The sequence below is a fragment of the Serinus canaria genome, chromosome 2, assembly GCF_022539315.1.
Source record: "Serinus canaria isolate serCan28SL12 chromosome 2, serCan2020, whole genome shotgun sequence".
Lineage (NCBI taxonomy): Eukaryota > Metazoa > Chordata > Aves > Passeriformes > Fringillidae > Serinus > Serinus canaria.
Window position 1 is genome coordinate 91,760,613 of NC_066315.1, and position 25,520 is coordinate 91,786,132.

The window sequence follows — 25,520 nt, forward strand, 5'->3', positions numbered from 1 at the left end:
TCAAAAGGAAAATACTCAACATCCAGAAGTAAACTGGAGTGATAATCTGAAGAAACACTTAGCTGTATCTCAGCCTATATGCATGTCCTGTTTTTTGAAACACAGCCATTGCTTTTCCAGCCTCCCATTCAATTTATTTCTCCTTGAGAGTCTGGACCTGCAGTCACTCAATCTCAGAATATCCTAAGTTGGAAGGGACCCACAAGGACCACTGAAGTCCAACTCCTGGCCCTGTGCAGGAGAGCCCCAAGTACCACACCATGTGACTAAGGGTGAAAAATGTCTTTGACAGCCATGCAATTATTCTTTTTAAAATCAGTTAGGTACCAGTTCCTGTTGTTCCTCGAGTACAGCTCATAAAAAACAAACATATAATATTTATGTATAATGAGCACTGAGTAAAGTTTAACTTGCATTTAGAAAATAAATTAAATAACTCCAGCTATTCTTCTGGAGTTAAAAGAAGAACATGTCCATCTCAGCACCGGTACCTCAGTTTTATTTCAGCAAGGACATTGGTTACCTTCTCGTGTTTGTGAACCTGATTTTGTCTCTTTCATCCACAAAAAAAAGATCTTCTAGCATAAAATTATATAGCCATGTATAGTTTGGAAGAATCTGGTTTGAACTGTCAAAGAGCATTTACTCAGAAATGTGACTATTTATGAAAACCACTAGTAAAATGTGTTAGTGGTGGCATACTGGAAGAGGAAAAAATACAGTTAAGACTGTTTCTATTTCCATATACAACTTTTATTGCAATACCTGTATTCTAAGGGTACAGATACAAATACAAAATGACCCATGACAGGCTTTAAAGCTGCCCAAGTACCAAACTGAGAAATTAATTCGGTATTATAGCCAAAGTTGACAGGACTTCAATAGGTGATAGGAAGCTTCCCCAGTCTCTCTCCAAGAACAACCAGGATCCACCATAGTTTTGGTCCGAGATGTATGCTTTAAGTTGGCAGCTGAGTCTAGGAACGAGTGTATTTACCCCAGATGTGCAGCATAAACACAGAGGCAATAAAAAGAAGACTCATGACCAAAACTGGAACAGGTCCACTAAAAATAAAGAGAAAATGCATTAACATAAAAAAGAAGTCTGTCTTGCCCATTATCAGCCAAGTGAGCTCATCATGTCATAGGAAATTGTACAAGAAAACTCTTCTTCCCTTCCCACAGAAATACCTTAAGGCACATAGAAATGAGATAGCCACCTCTATCAAAAACTCCTGCTGCTGCCACTGTTTTAAAAGACAGTTCTGTACACCCTAAATGTTACATTAAAAAAGTACAACAAACCCCCCTCCTTGTTAAAAAAACCATTAATGGTTCATTATTATTCATCACTGTTTCCACAGTCTCTGGAAAAGTATCCTCTGTGTTTACAACTTAGATAGCCAACTGAGCAAAGATGCAGTCCAATATAAAAAAAACAACAGAGTCCTCTAGCGGCTACTAAAATTTTGGCAAAAAATTCTCATTAGCTGTTTTATTTTAGAGGTTTTGTTTCATTTGAAAACAATGGCAGCAGTGAGTGAGAGACGGGGACTTATGCTTTCTTGAAAAACATAGACAAAGTGGCAAAGCTACATCATTAAATCTTTACCTAAAATGAATCAATTCTTTTTTTTTCCTTCTTACTTTTATATATAGTTTAGAAATTGCATAGTATTGTTTTTAAAAAACAGTTTAATCTTAGGGTGCACACTGATAGCTTCAATCAGCTGTTTCATGCTGTTTTAAGATGCAACAGTTACATGAATACACACACTCAACACTGCTTCATACCAATCTCATTTTTGATTTTCAACATGCTACTGGGAAATCTGTTAACCAGCCTGTGTTACCCTCCAGGGTACTGTTTAGAAGGATGTAAATGCTACCTGAATATAAAGTAAAAAAAAAAAAGGAAACTGAAAAGGGATTCAAAGAGTTTACTGACATATTTTTCTATCAGATCATGATCCACATACTTGAAATGATCACAACTGTAATGTTACACTGAGTTATAAAACTCAGTTATTATCTATCATATTTAGACTTATTTGGGTATGGAGAATCCTGAACACAGAAATAAAGCATTCAGCAAATAAACTAATAACAAAATGAACATCCACATACATGATGACTACACAAGCAACCCTTTCAAGGGGTGTCTTTCACTAAGCAACAGAATGTAATTCTCAAATGCTAGCATTTTATATATAAAAAATATATATTTATTTTATAATTTTACTATTATATATATATATATATATATATATATACATGTAAGTTTATAGCCTACATAAAATAAATCATAATTTATAGTCCTTACACTGTATCTGAATTATTATTCAACTCATTTGAGCCTTCAGCAGTAGGAACAAGTAAGCTGCTCTGCCAAAGGCACGTGGGAACAAAGCAGCACCACTAATCAGAACAGAACTACATGGAAATAAACAGTGGGAACTGACTGAGTGTTCAGTGGTTTTTTTAACATGAGGATGACATTGGACTACTACAGAAAAATAAACTCTCTAATACTGACACAGATATCTCATTTCCTCCAGTCCCAAAGAAAACCTGTTGAAACCCTGCAAATCTCCTCCACACACCTGCATCTTCTCAGGCCACCACAAATAAATAAATGGATTCAGACACCTCTAAAAATTTGGTACTGTGCTTTCTTAGAATGTCTTTCATAAGGCTGCATATTGTACCACAAGCTCAATTTGACTTTATATCCACAAGAAAGCTGCCTATAGCTCCTTAAAGCAGGAAAGCCCAAGACAAGATACAGGAACCACGAGTAACAAGTGACCCAAAAAGAAAAAGTTTGGGTTTAGTTTTCTTTTCAAAGCATGTAATCTCCAAGTTTTAAAAGGAAAAATATCATATCCCCTCTCAGCCAAATGCCCCACAACTCCCTTTCACTAATAGCTGTTTTTAAAGGCATACACATCTTGAAGCATCTTGTAATGCAAATAAAGGATCTTTCCTGAGGGAAACCAACTTGCCTATTCAAAAGATTTATTAGTCTGGATATTGAATACAGATACAAAAATATCCAAAGCATCAATATAATTCTGCACAATATAAAATACATAAACTTTTTTCCTCTGGAGCAAAATTCCCTTCATCATAGCTAGTATGAATTAACCTGTTTTCAGGTGGTTTTAGGTATTTTTTCATAATAATTTTAAGAGCTTACATTTTAAACAGTATGAAAAAACACCAAAAAAGCCCACCCACCACCACTACCAGGCTAAGCTTTCCCATTGCTTATGCAGTAGTGATCGCAACCACTTCTAAAAACAACTTTGAAACAGCTGAAGCACTCACTGAGGCAATCACAAACCCCTCGATAACACATTCTCGCTTTAAAGCCTACTAAACAGGGCAGAGATAATAACAATTGGTTGCTAGGGAAAAAAAAAATTGAAGAAAAATACCTAGAAAGCTGTAAGCAAGAAAGTTGCTACCATGCCATGGCTCAGAAAATGTTACATCTAGCATGGGGTGATGTGTAAAACCAACTCTCTTTTATAGATTTGATTCTTTCATTAAAAGCCTGACCATACAGGTACCCAAAGTAGCTTTCAAATAAACCACTCCCAGTGCTCCAAAACCTTAAAATCAGGAATCACTGTGTCGCAACATAAATAAACGGGAAAACCTTCAGTGCTTGCACTGAAGATGAGAACAACTGAGTGGCTGTTCAGCACCAAAAGTGAAATCAAGTTATTCACAAGGAAACAGCAAAATTGTTAAAGCTTGTATCACAAGTCCATTAAAAAAATCATACTGCCCTTCTGGTTGTTTGGGTTTTTTTGTTTGTTTGTTTGGTGTAATTCATTTTTCAAATTGAACTTCAGTCAATCAAACAACAAATAAAACAGTTGCCCAGCCTATCTGCATAGATTTGCTCTAAAACACTATTGCTGCTCATTGTCTCTTCTTTGTCTTGTCTTTTTTCTGGACTCAGAATGGAGTAAGCAAGGCAGAACAGCACAACTTTGGTGGTTTCCTGGATACAGCTTGTTTTCTAAAGTTTCAAGTACATAAGAAAATGAAAACATGTAAAACAACTTCAAAGGAAGGATTACTCACAGAACTATCACTAAGTAGCCTATAATCATGCCCTTCCCCAAATGTGCAGCTAGCAGCAGCCCTCTTGAAGAACTCCAAAAGAAAACATTAATGAATTTGAGAAAAAAAACCAAGCAACAGGGTCAGTCCTGAGCATCTCAAGGCTTTTCAACCTAGTAAGAACAAGAACTCGTGAACTGTAATTCTACAATAAGCACAAATTTCCACTCAGGATGTAACTTGGCAGGCACTCATCAGCTCAAATACACCTTCCACTTTTGTTACCCAAGTATTAGGCTTAAAAGTTTGTTGGGAAAGTCATCTGAATGACTCAAATTGGTCAAAAGAGTAAAAACTTAGGCTCTCTTCATAGTTCAAGGAACATTACTAGGTATTTGACCATAATCTTGGAACATTCACCTTGTGAAAATGGAGATATATAAGGTATATCCTAGACCATGCTTTTTGCTAGGCAAGTTCAGCTAAAGTAATTTATCTACAGCTCTTTAATGAAAACACCTGATGCAAGCATATAGTTTATCAGTTATATTGTATTTTCAAGGGGTGCACACGATCATAACATAGCTATTATAAGACAAAATCCAAGAGTTTTATTTAAAATAGAATGAAAACATGCACACAGATGCTTTAACTCATTGAGACAAGTGATTTTTTTCAACTTCAAAGGGATTGCTCACAGCCTTCAAAGACCACACAGGGTAAGCTTTGGCAATTACAAAATACAACTTGTACCTACCTTTTTAAAACCACTGTAGCTTTAGAAACTACTTCTCCAGGGTTACAGATTAAATATGTCATTCCAACCATCAACTCAGCAAGTTTTCCCATGCACCCCAAAGCACTGACAGATTACTATTAATTCAAAGACAGCAAGACAATGTAGGCAGGGGAACTCTACAGCCCTCAAGCCTGCCACTTCACCCAACTTACACTTTGAGCCCTGGCGAGTCCTCAGTGTAGAACCGCCACATCCCACCAGTCCCTGTGGACGTGGCACGGCCTGCACTCCTTGTCCCACAGCTGGCATTTTTCCTTTAAGGGATGACAGAAGGAAACAAAGACCAAACAACACGTTAGTACTCCACCAGCTTCTAGGACCAAGCAGTCCAGGAGACTCTGCGGAAACAATACACTCCACAGAATCAATCAGGTTGGGAAAGGCCTCTAGGATAATCAAGTCCAACCTATGATCCAACACCACCATGTCAACTAGACCATGGCACTGAGTGCCACATCCAGTCTATCCTTAAATACCTACAGGGACAGTGACTCCACCACTTCCCTCGGCAGCCCATTGCAATGTCTAATCGCCCCTTCCTCCTGATGTCCAAGCTAAACATCCCCTGGCACAGCTTAAGACTTGTGCTTTCCTATCCTGTCAGTAGTTGCCCGGGAGAAGACCCAGCCCATCACCGGGCTACACCTTCCTTTCAGGTGGTTGCAGAGAACGATAAGGTCACTCCTTTTCTCCAGGCTAAACACCCCCAGCTTCCTCAGCCCCTCCTCATAGCACTGGTGCCACAGACCCTTCCCCAGCAGTGCTGCCCTTCTCTGGAGTGGCAACAGCCTGTGCTGCCACATCAGAGAGGACACCAGCCCGGCAAGCAGAGCGCACGACGGGGGCAAGAGCTGTCCCCGCTGGGGAGCGGCGGCGGCGGGCACCCACCTCTGCCGGACGGTGGATCCCGCGGCGCGGGGAGCCACAGCCTTGCTGGGGGAGCGGCCGGAGGAGCCGACGCTGGTGGCGCTGGGGTTGGGCCCGGGCTGCGGAGACAGGAGAGAAGCGGGAGGGGGTAAGTGGCGGCGGGCACTGCCGGCGGGGAAGGGGCGTCTCGGCCGGCCCCCGCCTCACGCAGCCCCTCACCATGGCGGCGGCGCTGGCTGGGGCTCGGCGCGGTGTCACACACGCTCCGCTACAGCGGCTCCGGCCACGTCCCCGTCCGCATCAGGCTCCGCCCCGCGCCGCGCATCCCGGGGCCACGCGGCTTCCCCGGATAATGCCTGAGCAGCAGCAGCAGCCCCTTATCCCTGTATCCCTGGCTCGGCGGCCGCCTTCCGAGACTGCTGCCCCCCGTGACGCCTCGGTCGCGCCCGCTCCTTGCGTAGCGGCCGGGCCGGCGCAGGACCGCGGCGAACGGCGCGTCGGGCAGCAGCGCGGCCGCCCGGCGGGCGGGGCGGGCGGGAAGGCCCGGGAGGAAGGGAAGCAAGGCTGACGTGTCCCACCGGGACTGCCGGGCTGCGCATGCGACCCCGCGGCAGCGGCTATGGAGGAGGCGGAGGAGGTGGGAGGTGCGGGCCCGTCCGTGCTGTTCCTGCACCCGGACCTGGGCCTGGGCGGCGCGGAGCGGCTGGTGGTGGACGCGGCGCTGGCGCTGCGGGCGCGGGGCTGCCGGGTGCAGATCTGGACGGCGCACTACGACCCCGGGCGCTGCTTCGCGGAGACGCGCGGGCTGGCGGTGCGGCGGGCGGGCGGCTGGCTCCCGCGCAGCCTGTGCGGCCGCGGGCACGCCCTGTGCGCCGCCCTGCGCATGGCCTTCGTGGCGCTCTACGTGCTGCTGCTCAGCGGAGAGACCTTCGACGCCTTCGTGTGCGACCAGGTGCGGGCATGGGCATGGACATGGGCACGGGAGCGCCGCTGCCTCTGGCCCGACTGGAGGCGGGGATGCTGGTGGGCTGCTCTTCACAGAATCACAGGATTGTTAGGGTTGGAAGGGGCGTCTGGTGATCATTACTCCAAACCCCCTGGCAGAGCAGAGGCACCTGCAGCAGGTGCCGCAGGAACACGTCCAGATGGGTTTGGAATGTCTCCAGAGAGGGTCTCCACGACCTCCCTGGTCAGCCTTTTCCAGTGCTGAAGTTCTTCATGTACACGTAGAAGTTCTTGCGTTTTAGTTTATGGCCATTGCTCCTCATCCTGTTACTGGGCACCACTAAAGAGTCTTGCAGCATTTTCTTCAGATGAGATCTACCTTTGTGATATTTGTATGAATTAATTGTCTCCTAGTCTTCTCTTCTCTAGACTAAACTAGCCCAGTTCCTGCAGCCTCTCATAAGGGACATGCTCCAGAGCCCTTAAGTGTCAAATCCCCACAAAATGGGATTCATTATCGGGTGTGCAATAAGACAATAATGACACACTCAAGGGAGAGACATGGATTGTTAATTTCAGAGCTGTGCAAGCCTGGCTGATTCATGATGTTCCACAAATCAAGGACACCCCATCAGGCTTCCTGTGCCATCTTTTATACACAGAAATTCAGAGTTAGTAACATTCCAAGTGCAACCCCTCATAATACTATGATTGGTTAATAGTTTCCAGAGAAGGGCAGTGGAGATGGGTCTGGAGCTCAAGTCTTATGACAGGTGGCTGAGAGAGCTGGGAGAATAGGAGGTTCAGGGGGACCTTATCACCCTCTACAACTGCCTGAAAAGATGTTCTAGCAGGTGGGAATTGTTCTCCCTGACAGGATGAAAGAACATAGTCTTAAGCTGCGCCAGGGGAGACTTAGCTTGGACATTAGGAAGAATTTCTTCAGAGAGGGTGATTGATTATACATTGAAATGGCGATTTCATATAATCAATGGTGATTGATTATATATTGAAATCACCTGCCCAAGGAGGTGATAGAGTCACTGGCCCTGGATATATTTAAGGAAAGACTGGATGTGGCTCTTAATGCCATGGTCTAGTTGACACAGTGGTGTTGGGCCATTGTTGGGACTCGGTGATCTCTTTTCCAACCTGATTGATTCTGTGATTCTGTGCAAGTTACATGTCCCCAGTTAACTTCTACACTAGCTTGGGGAAATGGTCTTCCCTTGAGCAGGGGTCTTTCTGACCTGTGGTTGTGTTTTTTGTGTTATAATGAACATAGTTTAGCTATAGGATACATGGAACCTTGAGTATTTGCAAAGTTAGCAATGTATACATAGAGATAAATCAACATCTTTCTTTAAGGCTTGTTAGTTCCAGGGTGTTGTTGACTAAGGGATGCTGGCTGCTGACAGTTCCACTGATGAGGTCTTCTTTCTTCCTGATTAGGCTTGAAAGTGATCAAAGATCTTACATCAAAGAACGTCCTAACTTTAGATAATCTTGAGCTATTCCACATTTTGCAATTTACGTCTTACAGTCTGGGGCAGCTGGAGGGAGAGGATGCTGCTGCTGCCTGGACTCTGCTCCTAGCACCCCTGGTAGTGGTGGAAGGAGGTGCTTGGAGAAGTCCTGGGGCTTGATGGGACCTTGGTGGGGAGCTGGAAGAAATGATAGGGCAACAAGAGGTCCTGGATGAGGGAGTACAAATTGATGTGCTTGTGTGGGGGAGAGGGAGAAGGCACTTGGCTTGCAAAGCAGTGGCTCTCAGAGCATGGTTTTGAAATCACATGTGCACACTGGTGGCACTGACACAAACAATTAACCTCTCCTCTTGTCCTGTCTCTCTGGTTGCACCAGGTGTCTGCCTGTATTCCTGTACTTAGACTGGCGAGAACCCGGAAGAAGGTTTTGTTCTACTGTCACTTTCCTGATCAGCTCTTGACCAAAAGAGAATCTTTCCTGAAGCGCCTCTACAGACTGCCGCTCGACTGGCTGGAGGAGTACACAACTGGCATGGCAGACTGTATCGTTGTGAACAGCAAGTTCACTGCCAGCGTCTTCAGAGACACATTTAAGTCCCTATCACACATAAAACCAGATGTCCTCTACCCATCACTCAACATCAGTAGCTTTGAAGAAATTGTTCCAGCAGACATAGCTGATCTGATACCAAAAAAGAAAAAGTTCCTGTTTCTTTCCATTAATAGGTATGAGAGAAAAAAGAATCTGGCATTGGCTCTCGAAGCTTTGCATGAACTTCAAGGGAGACTTGATTCTCATGAGTGGGATGAAGTTCACCTGGTTATGGCAGGTGGTTATGATAAGCGAGTTCTGGAAAACGTGGAGCACTATGAAGAGCTGAGGAGACTTGCAGCCAAACTCAATGTTAATGATCATGTGACTTTTCTGAGATCATTCTCAGATGAACAGAAAATCTCTCTTTTTAGTAACTCTGTGTGTGTGCTTTATACACCAAGCAATGAACATTTTGGCATTGTCCCTTTGGAGGCAATGTATATGAGATGTCCAGTTATAGCAGTTAATTCAGGTGGTCCTTTGGAATCAATCTCACATAATGTTACAGGATTTTTGTGTGATCCTCTGCCAACGCAATTCGCTGATGCCATGGAAAAAATTGTGAGAGATCCTCTCTTAAAGGACACAATGGGAGCAGCTGGCAGAGTGAGAGTTATGGAAAAATTTTCTTCAGAAGCTTTCTCAGAACAGCTGTACCAATACATACGCAGATTAACAGAATAAAATTCTATTCCTACTTTATATTTTACAACATTGTGTCTCTCATTTGTGTAGGGGACCAGTGAAGAATTAGGGATATCTGAATGTCTTTGTTTTCATTCTTGTGCTGTCTTATGTCACTTGGCACAAAGAAAGAGCAAAGCATGTCCCACTGTTTCATTAGAAGGTTAAAATTTTCATGTGGTAGACTGATCTGCTATTGGAGAAGTTCTTTTGCGTATTGTGCCTTGAAAAAATGCAAAGTTTAATGGCAGTAACTTACTGCAGGAAAATTACTGCATGTTTTATTTAATGCTGTATGGAATGGCTGATTCAATATACAAAATTTGGATTTGTCCAGATAAGACACACACAGCCTTATTTTTATGTATTTAAAATGGTCATCAGTAATTTGTAAGTAAAAGGGCTGTCTCAGCTGAAGTATGGAGAGAATTGCACAGTCCAACCAACTGCATGTTTCAAAAACCCAGCAGTGTTAGGAATATGAATGGTGTGGTGTTTAAATGACTGAGCATTACTGTGCTTGTGTAGTTGCATTGTGTAGTCACACTGGGTGTCAGAAAAGCATACAGGTGTGTGAGCAGGAGGAAGTGAGGCCAGAATAACACCAAGGATATCAGACTACCTCAGCAAAAAGGTTAGTGCTGAAGCTATGTTTGTTCATTACCTGCAATGCTTGAGGAAGTAATTTTACTTTGGGAATTTCTGGTTTGTAGGTAATTAAATTATTTTCTCTATATTTAACATTTCATTCTAAAAGACAGCACACTTTTAGAAAAGATCTTAATCTGGACCAGACAATAAAGACATTTTATTTTGCCAATTTAGTGGTAACTTTATGTTTTCCTAATCCAGTGAGTGCACATGTGACAGTACTGTGATTTTTTTTTTCCCAGTCTGGTCTGGAGAAAGGAATATATTTTTTGTTCATCTGTCTCTCTTTTAGTGTATCTTTATTGGTGGTTCTGTTTGTTGTAACACACATAATCCAAACACTTGAACTTTAAGTATTAAAATAGATCCAGTGAAATCCAGTGTTACCTATAAAGTACAATTTGCCGAGTGGTATGAAATATAATTTGTAGTCTGAATTCTGCAATTTCTATGTAAGTTAGTTTCAGGCATTTCCACATTAATACTTCACAGCAGAGAGACCATTCTTTTTGTTGCTTAGGACCAAAACCCACGTCTCAGTATACTTATAAGGCTTTTATTGAAAGTAAAACAAACAAAAATCAAACAAAATCTGTCACTGTCTTTAATCAAGAATTTGGAACAGTCTAGTTTTTATTTGTTATGGAGTGAAAGCGGATGGTCTCACAGGCCCTGTTTCCTACATTTCTATTCAGTCAGAAAAACTGGCAAGCCTAAATCTACATTTTTGCAAGCCTGTTCCTTCATTTCTACTCCATTCCCACCCTTAAAAGTTTTCCTAAATCTTTGTGCAACTTTTTCATCATGGGTGTGGCAATGGATGACTGAAGGACCAGAGGAGACAGTGAAGACTATCTGTGGTCAAATAAACAGCCTGGATCATGTTTGGCCTCGGTTTTAAGTTCCATTTAGAAGGTACAAGGTGGTTGGGGCCAATTCCTCTCCTTGCTTATTCTGTGTTACATTCGCCTCTCTCAGCTGTGCTGGGGTTGGCCTGGAGCCTTAAGAGACACTGGTGCAGGGGTAGTTCTGTTTCTGCTCCAGCCTTGGCCTCCAGCCCTTTCCTGAGCTGTGTTGCTCATGCCTGCCTAGTTCTATATCCTGCAGCTTCTGTTCACTGAATTTCATGGATTCCTCTTGGACCTGACCTGCCATCTCATATTTACCTGGTGATTGTGACTGTCAACAGCTGCTACTGTCACCAGGCTGCCCCGCTTGGGAACTGTGCCCTGGTTGGTGAAGTCACTGTCCCATGGTGTGATCTCCCCCAACTTTTCACTGCCATCCCTTTCACAGCAGCCCCAGTCCTGCTGCTTCATGGCAGGTAGGTTGGACCACCTCAAGCCTGAGGCTGCCTGCATAGAGCCTGACCTTCAGGCTCCCCATCAGCTGCAGATTAGGCTCAGACTCCTGCAGGAACCTGTGGTCAATGTGTAGAAGTGTGACAGAGCACTGCAGGCTGCTTCAAGATCTCTTGCTTTCCATCTTGAGAGACCTGATCTAGGAAGAGATATCCCTGCCCATTGAAGGAGGGCTGGACGACATGGTCTTTAAAAGTCCCTTCCAACCCAAACCTTTCTGTGGTTTTATGGTTTTCCAGAACCATTCAGTGGGGACTGCACAATTATATTAGGGTTTATTAGTTAGATATGGCTAATCTTTACAGCCTATTCAGGTACCATATATCCCAAGGGACATTAGGTGATTAGCAGTAGTAATATCCCAGAGCAAAGTGGATTGTGACTGTGTGGAAGACAGTGGCCATGGGGACTAAAACCAGGTGACTTAGTTCATTTAAGCAGTTTTTGGAGGGACCACAACTGCTGTGGCCAAGCACTGGAGTACTGGAGCTCCATCAGGGGGAGTAATAATACACAACAAATACACAAATCAGTTGACTCTGGACACTGGGTGTGAAAGGCAAACACCTTTAAAATCTATGTCTGTCTGTGACCCTCAAAATGAGATGGTTAGGACTGGCCTACCCCAGATCTTGGGCTAGTCTATCAGTTGCATTCTTGTGGTAGGGCAGAATAGAAGTACCATTGTTAGTTCTTCTGTTGCCTCAAGAGTGCGCTACCATTCCTCAGAGGCAGCTTGGATTGCCAGGTCCTGTTTATCTCAGATGTAAAATTCGTATTTGTGGGAGTGATCTGTCTAAAGAAAAAGGCACGGTGGCATGAGCTTGATTGTGGGACAGTACAACCCCTATGGCCCAGGTATCTCCTTTCATAGTGAAATGCCAGCCAAGACTTCAGCAGGACAATAAGGCAGGATGTGGTGACTGACTCTTTCCATTCCTCAGGATCTTCGTGTGCTTCTCATGCCCATGGGTAGTGAGGTCCCTTTGAAGTAGGTACCACTAGAAGAGCCATGACACTGAAAAGCCTATTTTGATTCATCAGAAGCTGGCAGACTCTTAAGAAGCGCTGCACTTCCTGCATGCTTGAAGGGAATGGGTGGAAAAGTTCTTTCTGAACCAGATACAGACACTGTGAGCATCTTGTGGTACTGTTTGGTCTCTCCTGTGCTCTGACCACTTTCCATGGTTCTGCACGTTGTGTGCTGCATAGTCTGCTCGATAATTTTGTAGTGGTATTCTCAGCATCTTCATGTTCTCCAGCACTCCACAGGCCTGCAGGCTATGCCAGGGATGTCCTAAGTCACTTCCAGCAGTGGTGACTCCATGTCAAACACCAGGAATCAGCTCTTTTCAACAGCACAGGGTGGAGATCTTGGCATACCTGATGGACCCTTACTACTGGCATGTTGATCCCAGATAGGCTGAAGCCACCTTAAAATGAGAGGCTCCTGTGAAGGGTCAGAAAGACCCAAACTTTTTTTTGACAAAAAATGTGGAATACTGGCAGTGGAGGTAGGGTGTCAGATCAAGAAATTAAATCTGTGATTGTTGTTAAATGTTTTCAGATTATGCTGTGACCTGTGTTTTTATGTTCTCATGAGCCCTGAGGTTGGCTCAGTTGATTAAAACAGGGTGCTAATAATGCCAAGGTTGGTGGGTTTGATCCCTGCATGGGCCATTCACTTAAGAGTCAGACTCAATGATCTGTGTGGATCCCTTCCAACTCAGACTATTTGGTGATCCTGTAAGGGTATTTTTCTGTTCTCTTGAGCATCTGTTCATTTAATTAATAGGGTCATGGAATCATGGAGTGGTTAGGGTTGGAAGAGATATTAAAGATCATCTTGCTCCAACCACTCTGCCATGGGCAGAGTCACCCACCACCAAACCAAAGCTGTTTGTTCAAAGCTCCATCCAATCTGGTCTTTCCCTGCTGCTGTTTTAAAGACCCACACACGAAAACAAAGTTTTAGGTTTACAGAAGAGATTATTGATTCCAGAAGTGCAGGCACTCAGTTCTTTATTTTATCACAATGTAGCTTTGTTTCCTCTCTACTTCCTCTCCTCCTTTTTGGAAATCCAACCAGAATCTTGATTACAGACATAGAATCCAGGATGGTTTTTGTCAGTGACAAGCTACCTGTCAATTAAATGGAAGCAGCTCCATCATGAGAGGACAGTAAGTACCCCCATATTTTGCAAGGCAGCATGTTCTAGGGTATATCGAGTACATTTTGTTGTGTTGTCTCTAGACCAACACAATATGAGAAAACAAGGCTGACCAGTGCTGAGTTTCCAAAAAGGCAGGCTTTTAACAGTAATTTTTTGTATCTGTTTTGAAGCTATTGCAGAAACCCATACTTTTCCCTCTCTTCTCCTTTATTTAAATAAATAAACAAATAAATATTTTATGAGAGTTTTCTTTAAATCAAATTGCATATGCCTTGCGCAATCTGCTGTCAGAAGAAATAGTAAATATTGGACTAGTAATATTAAATAAGTTATCATTAGTCTACAAGAAAATGCAAGTTTTGAATTCATATCCCACCAGTGTGGTGTGAAGGATGATGCAACAAAAAGAAAATGGCAGCAAGGAGGATCCTCTCCCTCTAATTCTCCTCTCCTCTCCTCTCCTGTCCTCTCCTCTGCCCATCTTCTCTACCTCGCCTCTCCTGATACTCTGCTACTCGCTCTATCCTATCCTGCTCCTACAGCCAATCCTCTCCTCTCACTCTCTCTCCTCTCCGTCGTGCGTCTCCTCTCCTATCCTCTACATGTCCTTCCGCTCCTCTCCTCTCCTCTCCTATCCTCTCACTCCTGCTCAGCTCTCCTACTCCTCCTCGTCCTCCCTCAGCGGATCGGCCTCTCCTCTCCTCTCCTCTCCTCTCTCTCCTCCTCTCCTCTCCTCTCCGTCCGTTCTTCATCTGCTCAAGGTAAGCGAATAACCTAGCTCCTCTCTCTCCATCTCCTATCCCTCCTCTCCTATCCTCCTCCTCCTCCCCTCCCCCTCCCCTCCCCTCCCCTCCCCAAATGTGCACATCCTGATACCTTCTCTTACACCCCAAATAAACAAAAAGAAGGCAAATAAAGAAGTTGTTTAAAATATAATTGGAACAATAAGGGCAGAGTATGTGCAGGGCATTAGGTGTAAGCAAGGAGAGGCAAGGAGAGAGAGGTGATTAGGCTTTAGAGTTTCTTCACTTACCAATACTGAGGGGTTGGAATGTGCAGACAGAGTTGTCCTTCTTCAATTACCTTTAGTCTAGTCAATCCGATAGGCTACAGAACATAATTTATTATGCATATGTTATGCACTTTTTCAGATTCTAAGAAGAAATCTGAAAATTTTGTGATTAGGCCAACCTGCCACTGCTGCTTTTTTTATCCATTTCCCTCCCCCCTCATTGCTATTTTTTACAATTTTACACAATATAAAAAATTTATAGATTTTAACATTTGCATGAAGTCTATAAAAACCTCATGCTGCATTATCATATTGGTAAACTTTATTATTTTTTATTATGGCTTTATTCTCTCTCATGGATGAAATGGCTGATATTTTATTTTGAATTGTAATTTATTATACAGTTAGTATCACAGGGGTATTTTTAATGAAACAATAACTGCAAAAATATAGTATTAAGGAAGGGGTGTATTCAATAACATGAATGTTAACACAAACAGTAGAGAAGGAAAGGCATTTTAATTATAGTCATCCTTATCTGCTTTTATGGTGAAAGTAGAATGTGTGACCCAAAAAGAATTAAATTAGGGGTTGGTCTCTATTGATTTATGGGTGTGCAGTTCTTTAGTGCCCATTATTCTATGCCCAAGAGTAATTGAGTTAGTTCCAGATTTTTGGACTGTTAGTCATCTGAGAAAACCAACAAGTTTCACCTCATGAACTCTGAGACAGACCTTTTAACATTATAGTACCTTTATGACTCAAATTTTTTGTGCAATGAAAGAGAGGAAAAGTGTAAAGAGTGACAAAATGAAAGTAGAAATCATTTGGAGTGGTTTTACATGGAGAGGGGAGCAAAAGTTGCTAAGTTTAAAAACCCATATGTAAAATAATCAGTTTGGGGAAACTGGTCTTCAAACAACCTACTTTACAGGCACACACACATATTTTGACTTAAAGGACTTTTCCCCTCACAATTATGCACAGAACTCCTGTGCTGAATAGCCAGCTTTGGGAAAGACAAAAATCTTGTCTGATTTACTCCCTTAAAACCCAGCCTAGGATTAGCCCTGTAAACAAACCTACAGCTGAACAAAGTGCTGTGGGCAGTACAAACCTCATAATGATTGACTGCAGGAAGAGATCCTGACCATCACCTCCTGTAGGAACACAGGATAGGAGGACAGAGAACTGTGGAAACATGAAACCTAGCTAGAACCTATTTCCCATTGGATCTCTCTTTTAGCACCTGGCAAGAGACAGAGCATTTCCCTCCTTCCTCCCCCTTTTAAACCCTGTTTTCCTAAGAAACTTAGAGTCAAGAAGCCTAACATGACAAAGGACATCTCAGTGGGACCTAGTGATGAGTCTAGGTCATTTGATGCCCCACCAAGGTGAGAGAGGTCCAAGCAGAGTTCCTACAAGAGCAGCACAGAACATGAAGTGCCCCCACACAATGAAGTGGGGCTCAGCAGTGATCAGGGAGAAGGAAACCATGATGGTGCTGATAAAGGACACATCATTCAAATAGGTCAGGGAGAAATCCAGGGCAACCTCCATTCCCAGGTGTCTCAGTTTCTCTCCCATCTCTTACCTCTCCCGCTTGTCTGGATTCAGTCAGCATAGAGTGCCTAGGGAGCAGGAAGGACCCTTTGGTCAGTAAGGAACAGGGAGCCAGGAGCCATGGGCCATCCCACAGTGTCCAGGCAAGGGGAGCAGGGCAGACCTGGAGAGGTGTCAGTTACAGATCACAGCTGTTGCCCAGCTCTGAACTTAGCAGAAATGAAACGAGAAAGTAGCCTTTGCTCCAGGTAAATGACTATCAGCTGGGTGAATGCACTGGCTGTGCTCCACTGGCTGTGGAGCTATTGGTTTTGTTGGTTTAATAAAAACAATCCATATACACCAGCACAACTCAGTGTGGATTATAACATGCAAACAACAAAAGTGATGGTCCAAACACAGTTATTGCTTCGACAGTCCATCAATACTTGTGATTAGGAGCTGGAAATAATATTACCACACATATAATACTAGACATAAGCATTTGTTTTCAGACAGATCCTGCTGAAAACAGAACATAAATCTAATCTGATTCTTGATCCATATTTGGACCTCTTCTGTTCTTTGGCAGAATCCCAAACCATGGGAAAATTAATCAAGAGACCACCCATATACCATATAAAGTGCTTGAAAGAAATTAAAAGAGACAACTCTCTTCCTGAAACAGTTCCTGTTTGGGGAAAAATGTATGCATTGACATAAAAAGCAAAATACTAAGAGAATTCTGCCAAGAAGGGATATTCTATTCATCCAGTACCAGTGTCTGATTTAATAATAATAATTAAAGGAGAGGATGCTTTGTCACCTATTCCAGTAGCATCTAGTTTTCTGCATAGAAGTATTCTTCTAACACTTTAGTGGGAATTCAAGACAAGAATTTGGCACTTTTAACTTAAGATACCAATTTGTGATTTACTGTGAATAATATCTTCATCTATGAATTTTTAATCGCTAAATCTATATATAAGTTCATGATAGGTGAGAGAGTGAAATTCCCCATCTTGCATTCCTGTTACATTTCATAAATAATCTGGGATGCTCAAGTCTTGAAGTACTTTCTGTATACATGAACCCACTGGGAAAAGCTGACCTTTTGAGTGAGAGGTCCAGTCGAGGCTGTCCTCCATGGGGATGAATATGGAGGGTACTGTGGCACGGTAAGGCTGTGTTCTGCCTATATATTCTTAAAGGGAAGTCGGTTCCTAGCACTTGGCGGTTATGGGGTTATTAGTGAGACATTTCAGAGGCTGAAGTAGATATCAATTAGAATTAAATTTGCAATATTCTCTGCAGTGAGTAGGGGCACTTAAAATCTTGTAATTGCTTTGGGTTTGCAGAAGAGTTGTTCAGAAGAGAGGAAAAACTACGGTAAATCCAAGCTGTTACTGTTCTGAAAGCAGCCACACCTCAAGTCCAGAAAGGTTCTATTTGCATCGATACCTTGTGTTTGCTGTGTCCTCCCCTCCTGGTCCCCCTGTGCAGTACTTTGGACAAGGGGACAGGGAGTGCAAGTTTGCTTTTACTGGGTTTCATTTCCTCAATCCCTTCACCTCTGTACTTCACCTCTGGATTGTTAATTGTGATACAAGAGACCCCTCCCTATTACAAAATACTCAGGAATCTGTTCTCATCTCTGTCTCTTCCTAGAATGGCCTTCGTGGTCAGCATGTGCAAGAAGAAAGGAGCAGAAGTTGCTGCCTGTTGTGACTAATGCTTGGTGTAATTGTCTGTGGCATTGAGATGTTGTTCTCTTATGAGCGTGTGAAAGCCCTATAGAAGAGTGAAAGAAAGATTAAATCTGCAATACACTTTGTTCTGTGAGATCTCTTCCACTGACCATGATATGAATTTGGAAAAAAAGATCCCTGGTGCTTACATGACAGTCACTGCAATATTACAGCTGCTTGGATGGAAACTCCTCTGGATAATAAGCAGAAGATAAACAGGCAGGAAGATCAACTCCTTTTACAACTTAATTCAAATTTCCTCTCTCTTGCCTGCAGGATTCATCTAGTTTTTGCCTTTCTCCTTTAAGAATCCTTTTATATCAGATTCTCTCACTTAAGCAAAGATCAAGGTCATTTACAATGGCAATAGAAAGTTGATTAAAACAAATAACAAAGGCTGTAGTGTCAGCAAGTCAAAAAAAAAAAACTTTAAGAGCATTAAATGAACAAAACTAAGGCAGGATCTAAGTCTGATCAATTCCAACAGTAGGTTTCATGTTTTTCCTTTCTATAGGACTCCACGTCTTTGCCTCACCATAGTGATTCCGGGCTCAAAATTCACCTTAGAACTGTGCTGCTAAACACTGATGCATAAAAGGACCAAGCAATTGATTCCCAATGCTCCTGCAAAATGACAGGCTACACCATGCTCACTCCAGGCCTTTACAAGGTGAGCAAAGTTACTAAGTTCACATTTGAAACTCTCACCTCCCCAAAATACTTAAATTGGCCATTTTACTGTGCTTGGTGCTGGTATTGGCGGACAGGGACAAGAAGGATAAAACCGTTTTTTCGACTTTGAAATGTTGTTTGTATTCCTTCCCTAACAGACTCCCTTTGCTAATTGCAAAGAATATTTCAACCCCTACAAAGGAAAAGAGCAGGAGAAATGGATGGGGGTGGGCCTACAGCCAGAAAGTTATCCATAGACTTTCAGACGACATCTCATTTAAGCTGATGAAACTCACTTTCACATGAGTTGTGACATAACCATGGCAGGAACTGACAAGTGTCAAAATCTTGCGGAACAAATAAGATTTCAAGTCCTATTCCTCCGTACCAAAGAAGAGCCAGCAAATGCTATACATTTATTCTGCTTTTTTCCGATGGCACCAGCTCCTCTCAGCAGCTTCACTGGCACTCTGAAAGCATGTCCAATTCTCCCATTTACTTAGAATAGCTGCTGATATTTAACCTGAACTTTCCTGGCTTTTCCATAGAGACACCTTCAAAAATATGACTCTGCTGTGGGGAATAAAGAGTTACTCAACACTCTGTCATCAGCACTGGGGCTTCTGTGCAGATTCTGGAGCCCAAGAAGCAACCTCAATGTTCTGCTGGCACTCCAGTGTCTTAACAGAACAAATCAACAAGAGTGGACCTTGGCACAAAACCAATATAATGGTTAGAAAGAGACAGATGTAGGGATTACCGGATCATGGTGGCAAAGTGCAAACAGGGAAATTTCCAGCTTTTCCCCCCTCACAGTCACATACTGCACTGGAGGATACTGCGGCCTCTTTCAACTAATCCAGTCCTGTGGCCTGTTTTTTTTTTTTTTTTCCAGAATTATGTCTGCCTGAATTATAGAGATGAGCCACAGTACAGGGTGTCATCCTTGGAGCCCCTCTCGTCATCACAGAGTGCAGACAAGTAGGGGCAGTGAGTGAACCAGGGGGGTTTGTATTGCATAAGGAAAAAAAAAAAGAGAGAATTGCTCTTGAAATTCTGACACACTTTCAGCTATTTTGCAGTACAGATAAGGCCTGGGACCACAAAAGCCCTGAGACGTGGGCAGCACAGGCTCACATCAGTCTGCTCCTTCATCCATCTAGGACAGAATGATCCATCTAGGACTGTTCAACTTACCAGCAGTAAATAGTTTATCCCGTGTCTTATCTGCACAAGCCACCACAAGCAACAGAAATCTCTTCATTATTTATTGTTAGTACCTCATGATTTGACATTTAATTTAAGTCTTTCACTGTGTCTTGCCCAGAAGCTTTAGCATTATAAATAGGGAAGCACTTTCTTTCCCATTTAAGAACTAGCCACAAGGATTTAGATCTGTTTGATGAACCTTTCCATAAGGCCTGCATCCTGTTGTCATAAATGGGTAATGTTCAGAAGATTTCAGGCTTTTCTGTTATGAGGAAAGTTACCTAATTTCTGAAGGCACTGCTGCTTCAAGGCATTCATCCATGGACAAATATGTTTCCATAAATACTGCAGAGATTAGGGAGTTTTTTTTCTTGTGTTTACAGTTGCAACCTTCTTTACAAACAAATTTACAAAGTTTGACAGATTTTATTTTCTTTCTGTTACAAAAGCTTCCATGGCACTTGGGATACCAGGCATATTGACACAGGGAGCAGTCAGGAACATGCCCTTGGCAAATCCATGTTGAGTAGTGCTGATTGCTTTCTTCTGCTTCTACTTATGTGAGGCTGCCAAGAGGATGCACTCTGTGATCTTTCCAGAGAGGACTTTCACTGTGTGCCCTTCTTACTGTACTTCATCCTTACTCATGCTGCTTTACACTTTACAATATCTCAGATGCTGTATTGCATTTATTGGTAGCCTCCATTCTCAAACCAGAAAATTAATGCCAAATCCAAACATCCTCCAGATGCAAAAACTTTTCAATAAATAGAAAAATAAGAAGTTTCTCTTAATTTAAACAGGCTGTTAAGGCCTAGAAGGATCTAAAAGAAGGAGCCATTCATTGCTCTTCCAAGGAAGCCTCTCAGTCCTTTTAAGCACAGTCTGAAACCTGCCCATGCATCTTGCAGCTGGAACTGAGAAGTAAACCAGGCTATCTGGTCTTCAGAGTCCTCATGTAATAGATTGACCACTTTGTCATTGATTGCTTTTCAAAGCATCATAAATGCATTTCCAGCACTTATGCTTACATAGGTACTCACTTGTATTAGTGTTTGAAACCTCTTTGTATTAACTCCCTATACTTTACTAATTAACATAATGCCTGAGTAGCATACTACATGGTTTTGGAAATCTCCCGGAAACAGGAAAATAATATTCCCTTCAACTTACAGGCAAGGAGAAGACCAAATATTTCAGGCTGTCTGTGCTCAGCTTCTGTCTTCTGGCAAGACTTGCCCTTTCATTTCTGAAAACAGGACTTTGTTTCTGTTCCTTGGGCCCTGCAATGCCGACCACAGGCACACATTGTTGGAGTGCGCTCCTTGGATGCAGAAGCTGCAGTCTGGGACATCAGGAAGTCATGTAAGCAATACCATCACAGAAATAATGTCTCTGGCTTGGACTAGAGATGGTAGGCACCACAGACTCTTCTTCCTCCTCCTTCCTCTGCCAGCAGCTTCTATGTGGACTGGACCCACCAGGCCTGCCCTAGGATCTGCTGGATCAGGTTCCCTGGCGGAGAAAGCAACTTCCCCAAGGGACTTGAGACATTCTGCTCAGCACTTTCCTTGGAGCACACACTGTTCTTTCCATGTGGGATCTGTGAACTAGAAAAGCTGCCCATACTTATATAGACTACTTAAAGTTTGCAGATTGTGTGTTTTGAAAGGGCTTTATTAAGGCACCAATGTTATTATATATGAATAGCAGTGAGAACTCAGTGTTGCTAATAATTGTACTTTGACAATGAATTCTATTGCTTCACATTTTAGTTTTGTTTTCAACAAATTTCTTCCAGAAAAACATATCATATTATATTCCTTTAAGAGAGAGGTATAACTTATTAGTGGCTTGTATACTTGGTCTATTTTCTTCATGGACTTGCTTCCTAGATTTCAGAAAGACTTAAAATTTTCTCTCAAATCTATACATCTTGAAGAATCTATGAACTGATTGAGACTCTTTTTCTTCCCAGAGGCTGGAACAGTCTGTATTCCTGTACTCTGAGGTTTTGTTGGTGTAGTTGTGCATTGGAAGACTGCAACCTCAAGGTCAAATGGAACTCTAACTTGGCAGATGACACAGTTTTGTCACTTACGTATGCATTCTGTTTTACAGAATAATATATAAAGGAATAATTCATCTTTACCTCCATTTTCAGGCTCAAAAAATCAAAGACCCTGCTGCTACCATTTATTTATTAGCTGAAGTAACATTCCATGTTTTGTAAAGTAAGACATTTAAACATAAGGAAAGCATCTGCAGTGCAGGAATAATGGCTTATGTTAAATGTTTTTGGAATAAAATTATTCTTTTGCTCAGAACATTAGCACTGGATATTCCAGGACATCTTTCAAGCACCACTGTCCTTGGAGACTTGAGAATGATGCCTAAGCATCCATTTCTGTCTGACAAAGCCATGTGGCAGGTGAGGATTAGAAATAAAAGAATCAGTGGGAAGCCCAATGTAATAATGAAGTCTTCCTTGAAGGCAGAGAACAAATGGGACATAACTCCATGTCTGAGTGGTATTTCCGCTCCTGGTTTCTATGGTGCTGCTCTTGAAGGGCTGAGTCCTGATCTGGGTGAAGCCTCTCATCTTGAACTGAGATTCAAGGCAGGACTACTCCCTCTTTTGCAGAGTCTGCTTTGAGCAGGGTCTCATTTTATACATCAGAACTATGGAGTAGAGTCCTGCCATAAACAACAATGTCAAGAGTAACTATGCTCTCCAACATATATTAAGGTCAAAAGCAGAGGTGCCACTGTGGTGTATGATCCATTTAGAGGGAGCTCCTCAAAGCACAGGCTGGAATCTCGATGTGCAAAATGGACATTAATAAGATTTTTGCCACCTAACTCCATTTAAGACCTAAACTTAGTCTTCCCAGGCTACTTATTCAAAGGCTTTTTTCTGAATTTCTAGCTGGAAATTCTGTAGAATTTCAGCCAACATGATTATGCAGTGCATATAGATGTTAAATGTGTTTAGTTTTCTTTTTCATAGCACACAAAATTAAAACTTCCAAAACTATAATTGTTTGCCCCCAAAAAGCCACCGGTGCAACTTTGTGATTTGTTTCATCTGTAAGGCAGGGATGATGATGGTGATATCTTGCTTTTGGCAGACGAAAATGATAATAAAAATCCAAATGAGACACACACAGCCTAATCCTGAAAAAGGATGACATATGAAAATATTATATAACTCACCTGTAAACTTCTTTTTTGAGGTGGGCTATAAAACTTCTGGGTCAATCATTTCCTAGCCTTTTCCTAGGTATAGTAAATTTGGGTAGTAGAAGATTGATAAGTAAAAGAAAGAGATTCTTCCCTATGTTACACACTCATGAGTACTCTTCTCTACTTTTGAAAGACAGATAAAGACCTTGCAATAATTAGTATCTATTCTAAAAAGAGCTCTAGAAGTTCTTGAGAAGAATTAGTATTTATTTCTGAGGAAAAGTGATTGGTTATATGATTAGATATTCACTAGACACATACCTAAATAAAATTAGAAGGTAAAATTCCTTGGCTATCAGAGAAGTGTCCCGACAACCCTCTCATTTTGTAAGCTAACACCTTTTTAGCTACTTATAGCCTAATTGGTAGGGTTTTAATAATTAGGGATATGAAGAAGGTGAAGCATCTCCTTGGAGGTGCATAAAGGACAACAACAGACATAGTTTGCAGAATTCTGACTAGATACACAAGGGAAAAAAATCACTGCATGGGTGGTCAAATAATGGACCAAGTTCTACAGAGAAGATGTGGCATCACCATCTGTGGAGATACTTAGAACTCAACCAAGTGTGTCTCTGAGCAAATAACAGGATAATTCCCTGGCTAGACTGGATGATCTCCAGAGCTTCCTTCCAACCTAAATTTCTGTATGATTCTATGATTATGACTACATGAAGACCTCTTTCACATTCACATGAATCATGTGATGTCTCTGTGTGAGCTCGTATCAGCCCCTTGATATCATAACATCAGTCTTTTGGGGTTCTTTTCTGTTCTTATTTTACTCTATGTCAATCCTCACAGATACTGAGAATTTTTAAGTACTATAATTGTGTTCACTGAACTACTCTAAGCATAACAATGGTCAAATGTGAAATGTCATTTAATTAACTGGTTTTTTGGGAGACCTTACCTAATAAGGCTTTATAGCAAGATTGCTATTTTTTTCCACAGCAAATGTGGCTTTATAACTAATGAAACTAGTGCTACCTGTATTGTGAAGAGTTTTGCCATTTTTGGCCTATCTAGATGGCCTCTTATTCTGGTGGCGATACTTTGGAAGTGTCTTGGAATATCTGTATCAGTTATAGGCAGCTTGCATGTATTTCTTCTTGGGTGAAATGAAAAATTTAATTATACGAAAAAAATGCAAATTGCTGCCAACTGTGTTAACTGTGAGAGAGTTGCATTATCTTCTAACATAAATTGTCAGTGAATTGAAGAAAAGACGTTTTGGAAGCTGATCTGATTACTGTCAGGGAAAGTGCTCAAACTCAATTGTTGGCAAATGTCCAGTACCCATCACTGAACGATCATCACCTCATCATTCAGTCTTCTCAACTGACATGCAAAACAACATCCAAATATTCATTGCACATCTGTGCTGGACAGATTACGCATTAGCAATTCAAATCAATTCAATGTACAGGCAGTTTCTGTAAAGGCGTCTGTTTGGGTGAGATGCCTTGTTGTCTGGGATGGATAATAAGGCAACTCTGTCTAATCTTGGAGAACAATCAGCCCATCTTGAGAAGGTGACTGACTACGTATGCTCTTGCCCTGACAGCGCTAGAACAATGCCCCCATAATGCACTTGACTCAGCTGGTAATAAAATCTACTTTTGATTAGCAGCCATGGCTTGTGTCAATCACTGCATGATGTACCATTGTCCTCTGGTCCTGAACACAGTTTATTTACAGGGAAACAAAAGCTTTTTGGATATGGCTGCTGCCCAGAGATTGCAAAATAGATTGAGCTGTCAGCCTCACACACTAGATGAAGATTAATGAGTTGTGCAGACAATAAATATGAAGCAATGACCATAAATATGCTAATAGGTATTATCCATATACACTATAATTGCTACAAAAATTAAAAAGTAGTGTAAAGGAAATAGGTCAGAGGGTGACAGATAGATAATCTTGGATGCTGAAGATCTTTGGTTCAGTCAGATTCTCTACAGGTTTATTTCCTTCAATTAGACCCTTCAAAAGATTAATTGTTTAAAAGCTGTTTAAATAATCTCTTTTGAAACAGAGGTTTATGGGAAAATGTTTATGAAAAAGTGACTTCAATGAACATGTTATTGAAATAAAAAAGGTGACTACCAAAAGCAGAGATTAATGTCTCTGATCAGCTGCCCAGCTTTACTGTGAGGTAAATATTTCCAAGTGTCACACTAGTGGGGACTGCAAGGAAAACATACCAAAGAGAAACATCAGTTTATATCCACAAACACAAGAGACCAAGGTCCTTCCAAGCCAAATATAGAAGAGTTGCCTGCAGATCTGATTGCATTGGTTTGTTGGATGTCTTCATCTTAGCCCATTTTCCCTTTTTTTCCTTCTTTTTTTCCTTTTTAATTTAAGAAGAGAAGAATGCCCACCACTCAAATTTTCAGAGTACTTCCTATCCAGCCTCTGGCTTTCCAATTCCTTTCAAAGAGCACA

The 25,520-nt window shown here is 42.0% G+C and overlaps 2 protein-coding genes and 1 long non-coding RNA gene across 3 annotated transcripts; 1 reads left to right on the forward strand and 2 right to left on the reverse strand.

Moving 5' to 3' along the window:
- Positions 1 to 731: 731 nt before the first annotated feature.
- Positions 732 to 6,104, reverse strand: SEC61B (SEC61 translocon subunit beta). The gene is made up of 4 exons (XM_030229537.2): positions 5,963 to 6,104; positions 5,765 to 5,862; positions 5,029 to 5,130; positions 732 to 1,065 (listed from the first exon to the last, which is right to left on the reverse strand). The coding sequence occupies exons 1-4, from the start codon at positions 5,963 to 5,965 to the stop codon at positions 978 to 980; spliced, it is 291 nt and encodes a 96-aa protein (XP_030085397.1). The 5' UTR covers positions 5,966 to 6,104; the 3' UTR covers positions 732 to 977.
- Positions 6,105 to 6,275: 171 nt separating this feature from the next.
- Positions 6,276 to 9,472, forward strand: ALG2 (ALG2 alpha-1,3/1,6-mannosyltransferase). Its single transcript, XM_009101431.4, has 2 exons — positions 6,276 to 6,695; positions 8,552 to 9,472. The coding sequence occupies exons 1-2, from the start codon at positions 6,363 to 6,365 to the stop codon at positions 9,452 to 9,454; spliced, it is 1,236 nt and encodes a 411-aa protein (XP_009099679.4). The 5' UTR covers positions 6,276 to 6,362; the 3' UTR covers positions 9,455 to 9,472.
- A 3,989-nt stretch (positions 9,473 to 13,461) lies between these two features.
- On the reverse strand, positions 13,462 to 16,407 carry LOC108962096 (uncharacterized). Its single transcript, XR_001990608.3, has 3 exons — positions 16,247 to 16,407; positions 14,674 to 14,747; positions 13,462 to 13,608 (listed from the first exon to the last, which is right to left on the reverse strand). It is a non-coding gene; the product is annotated as an uncharacterized LOC108962096 (long non-coding RNA).
- Between the last annotated feature and the right edge of the window lie 9,113 nt (positions 16,408 to 25,520).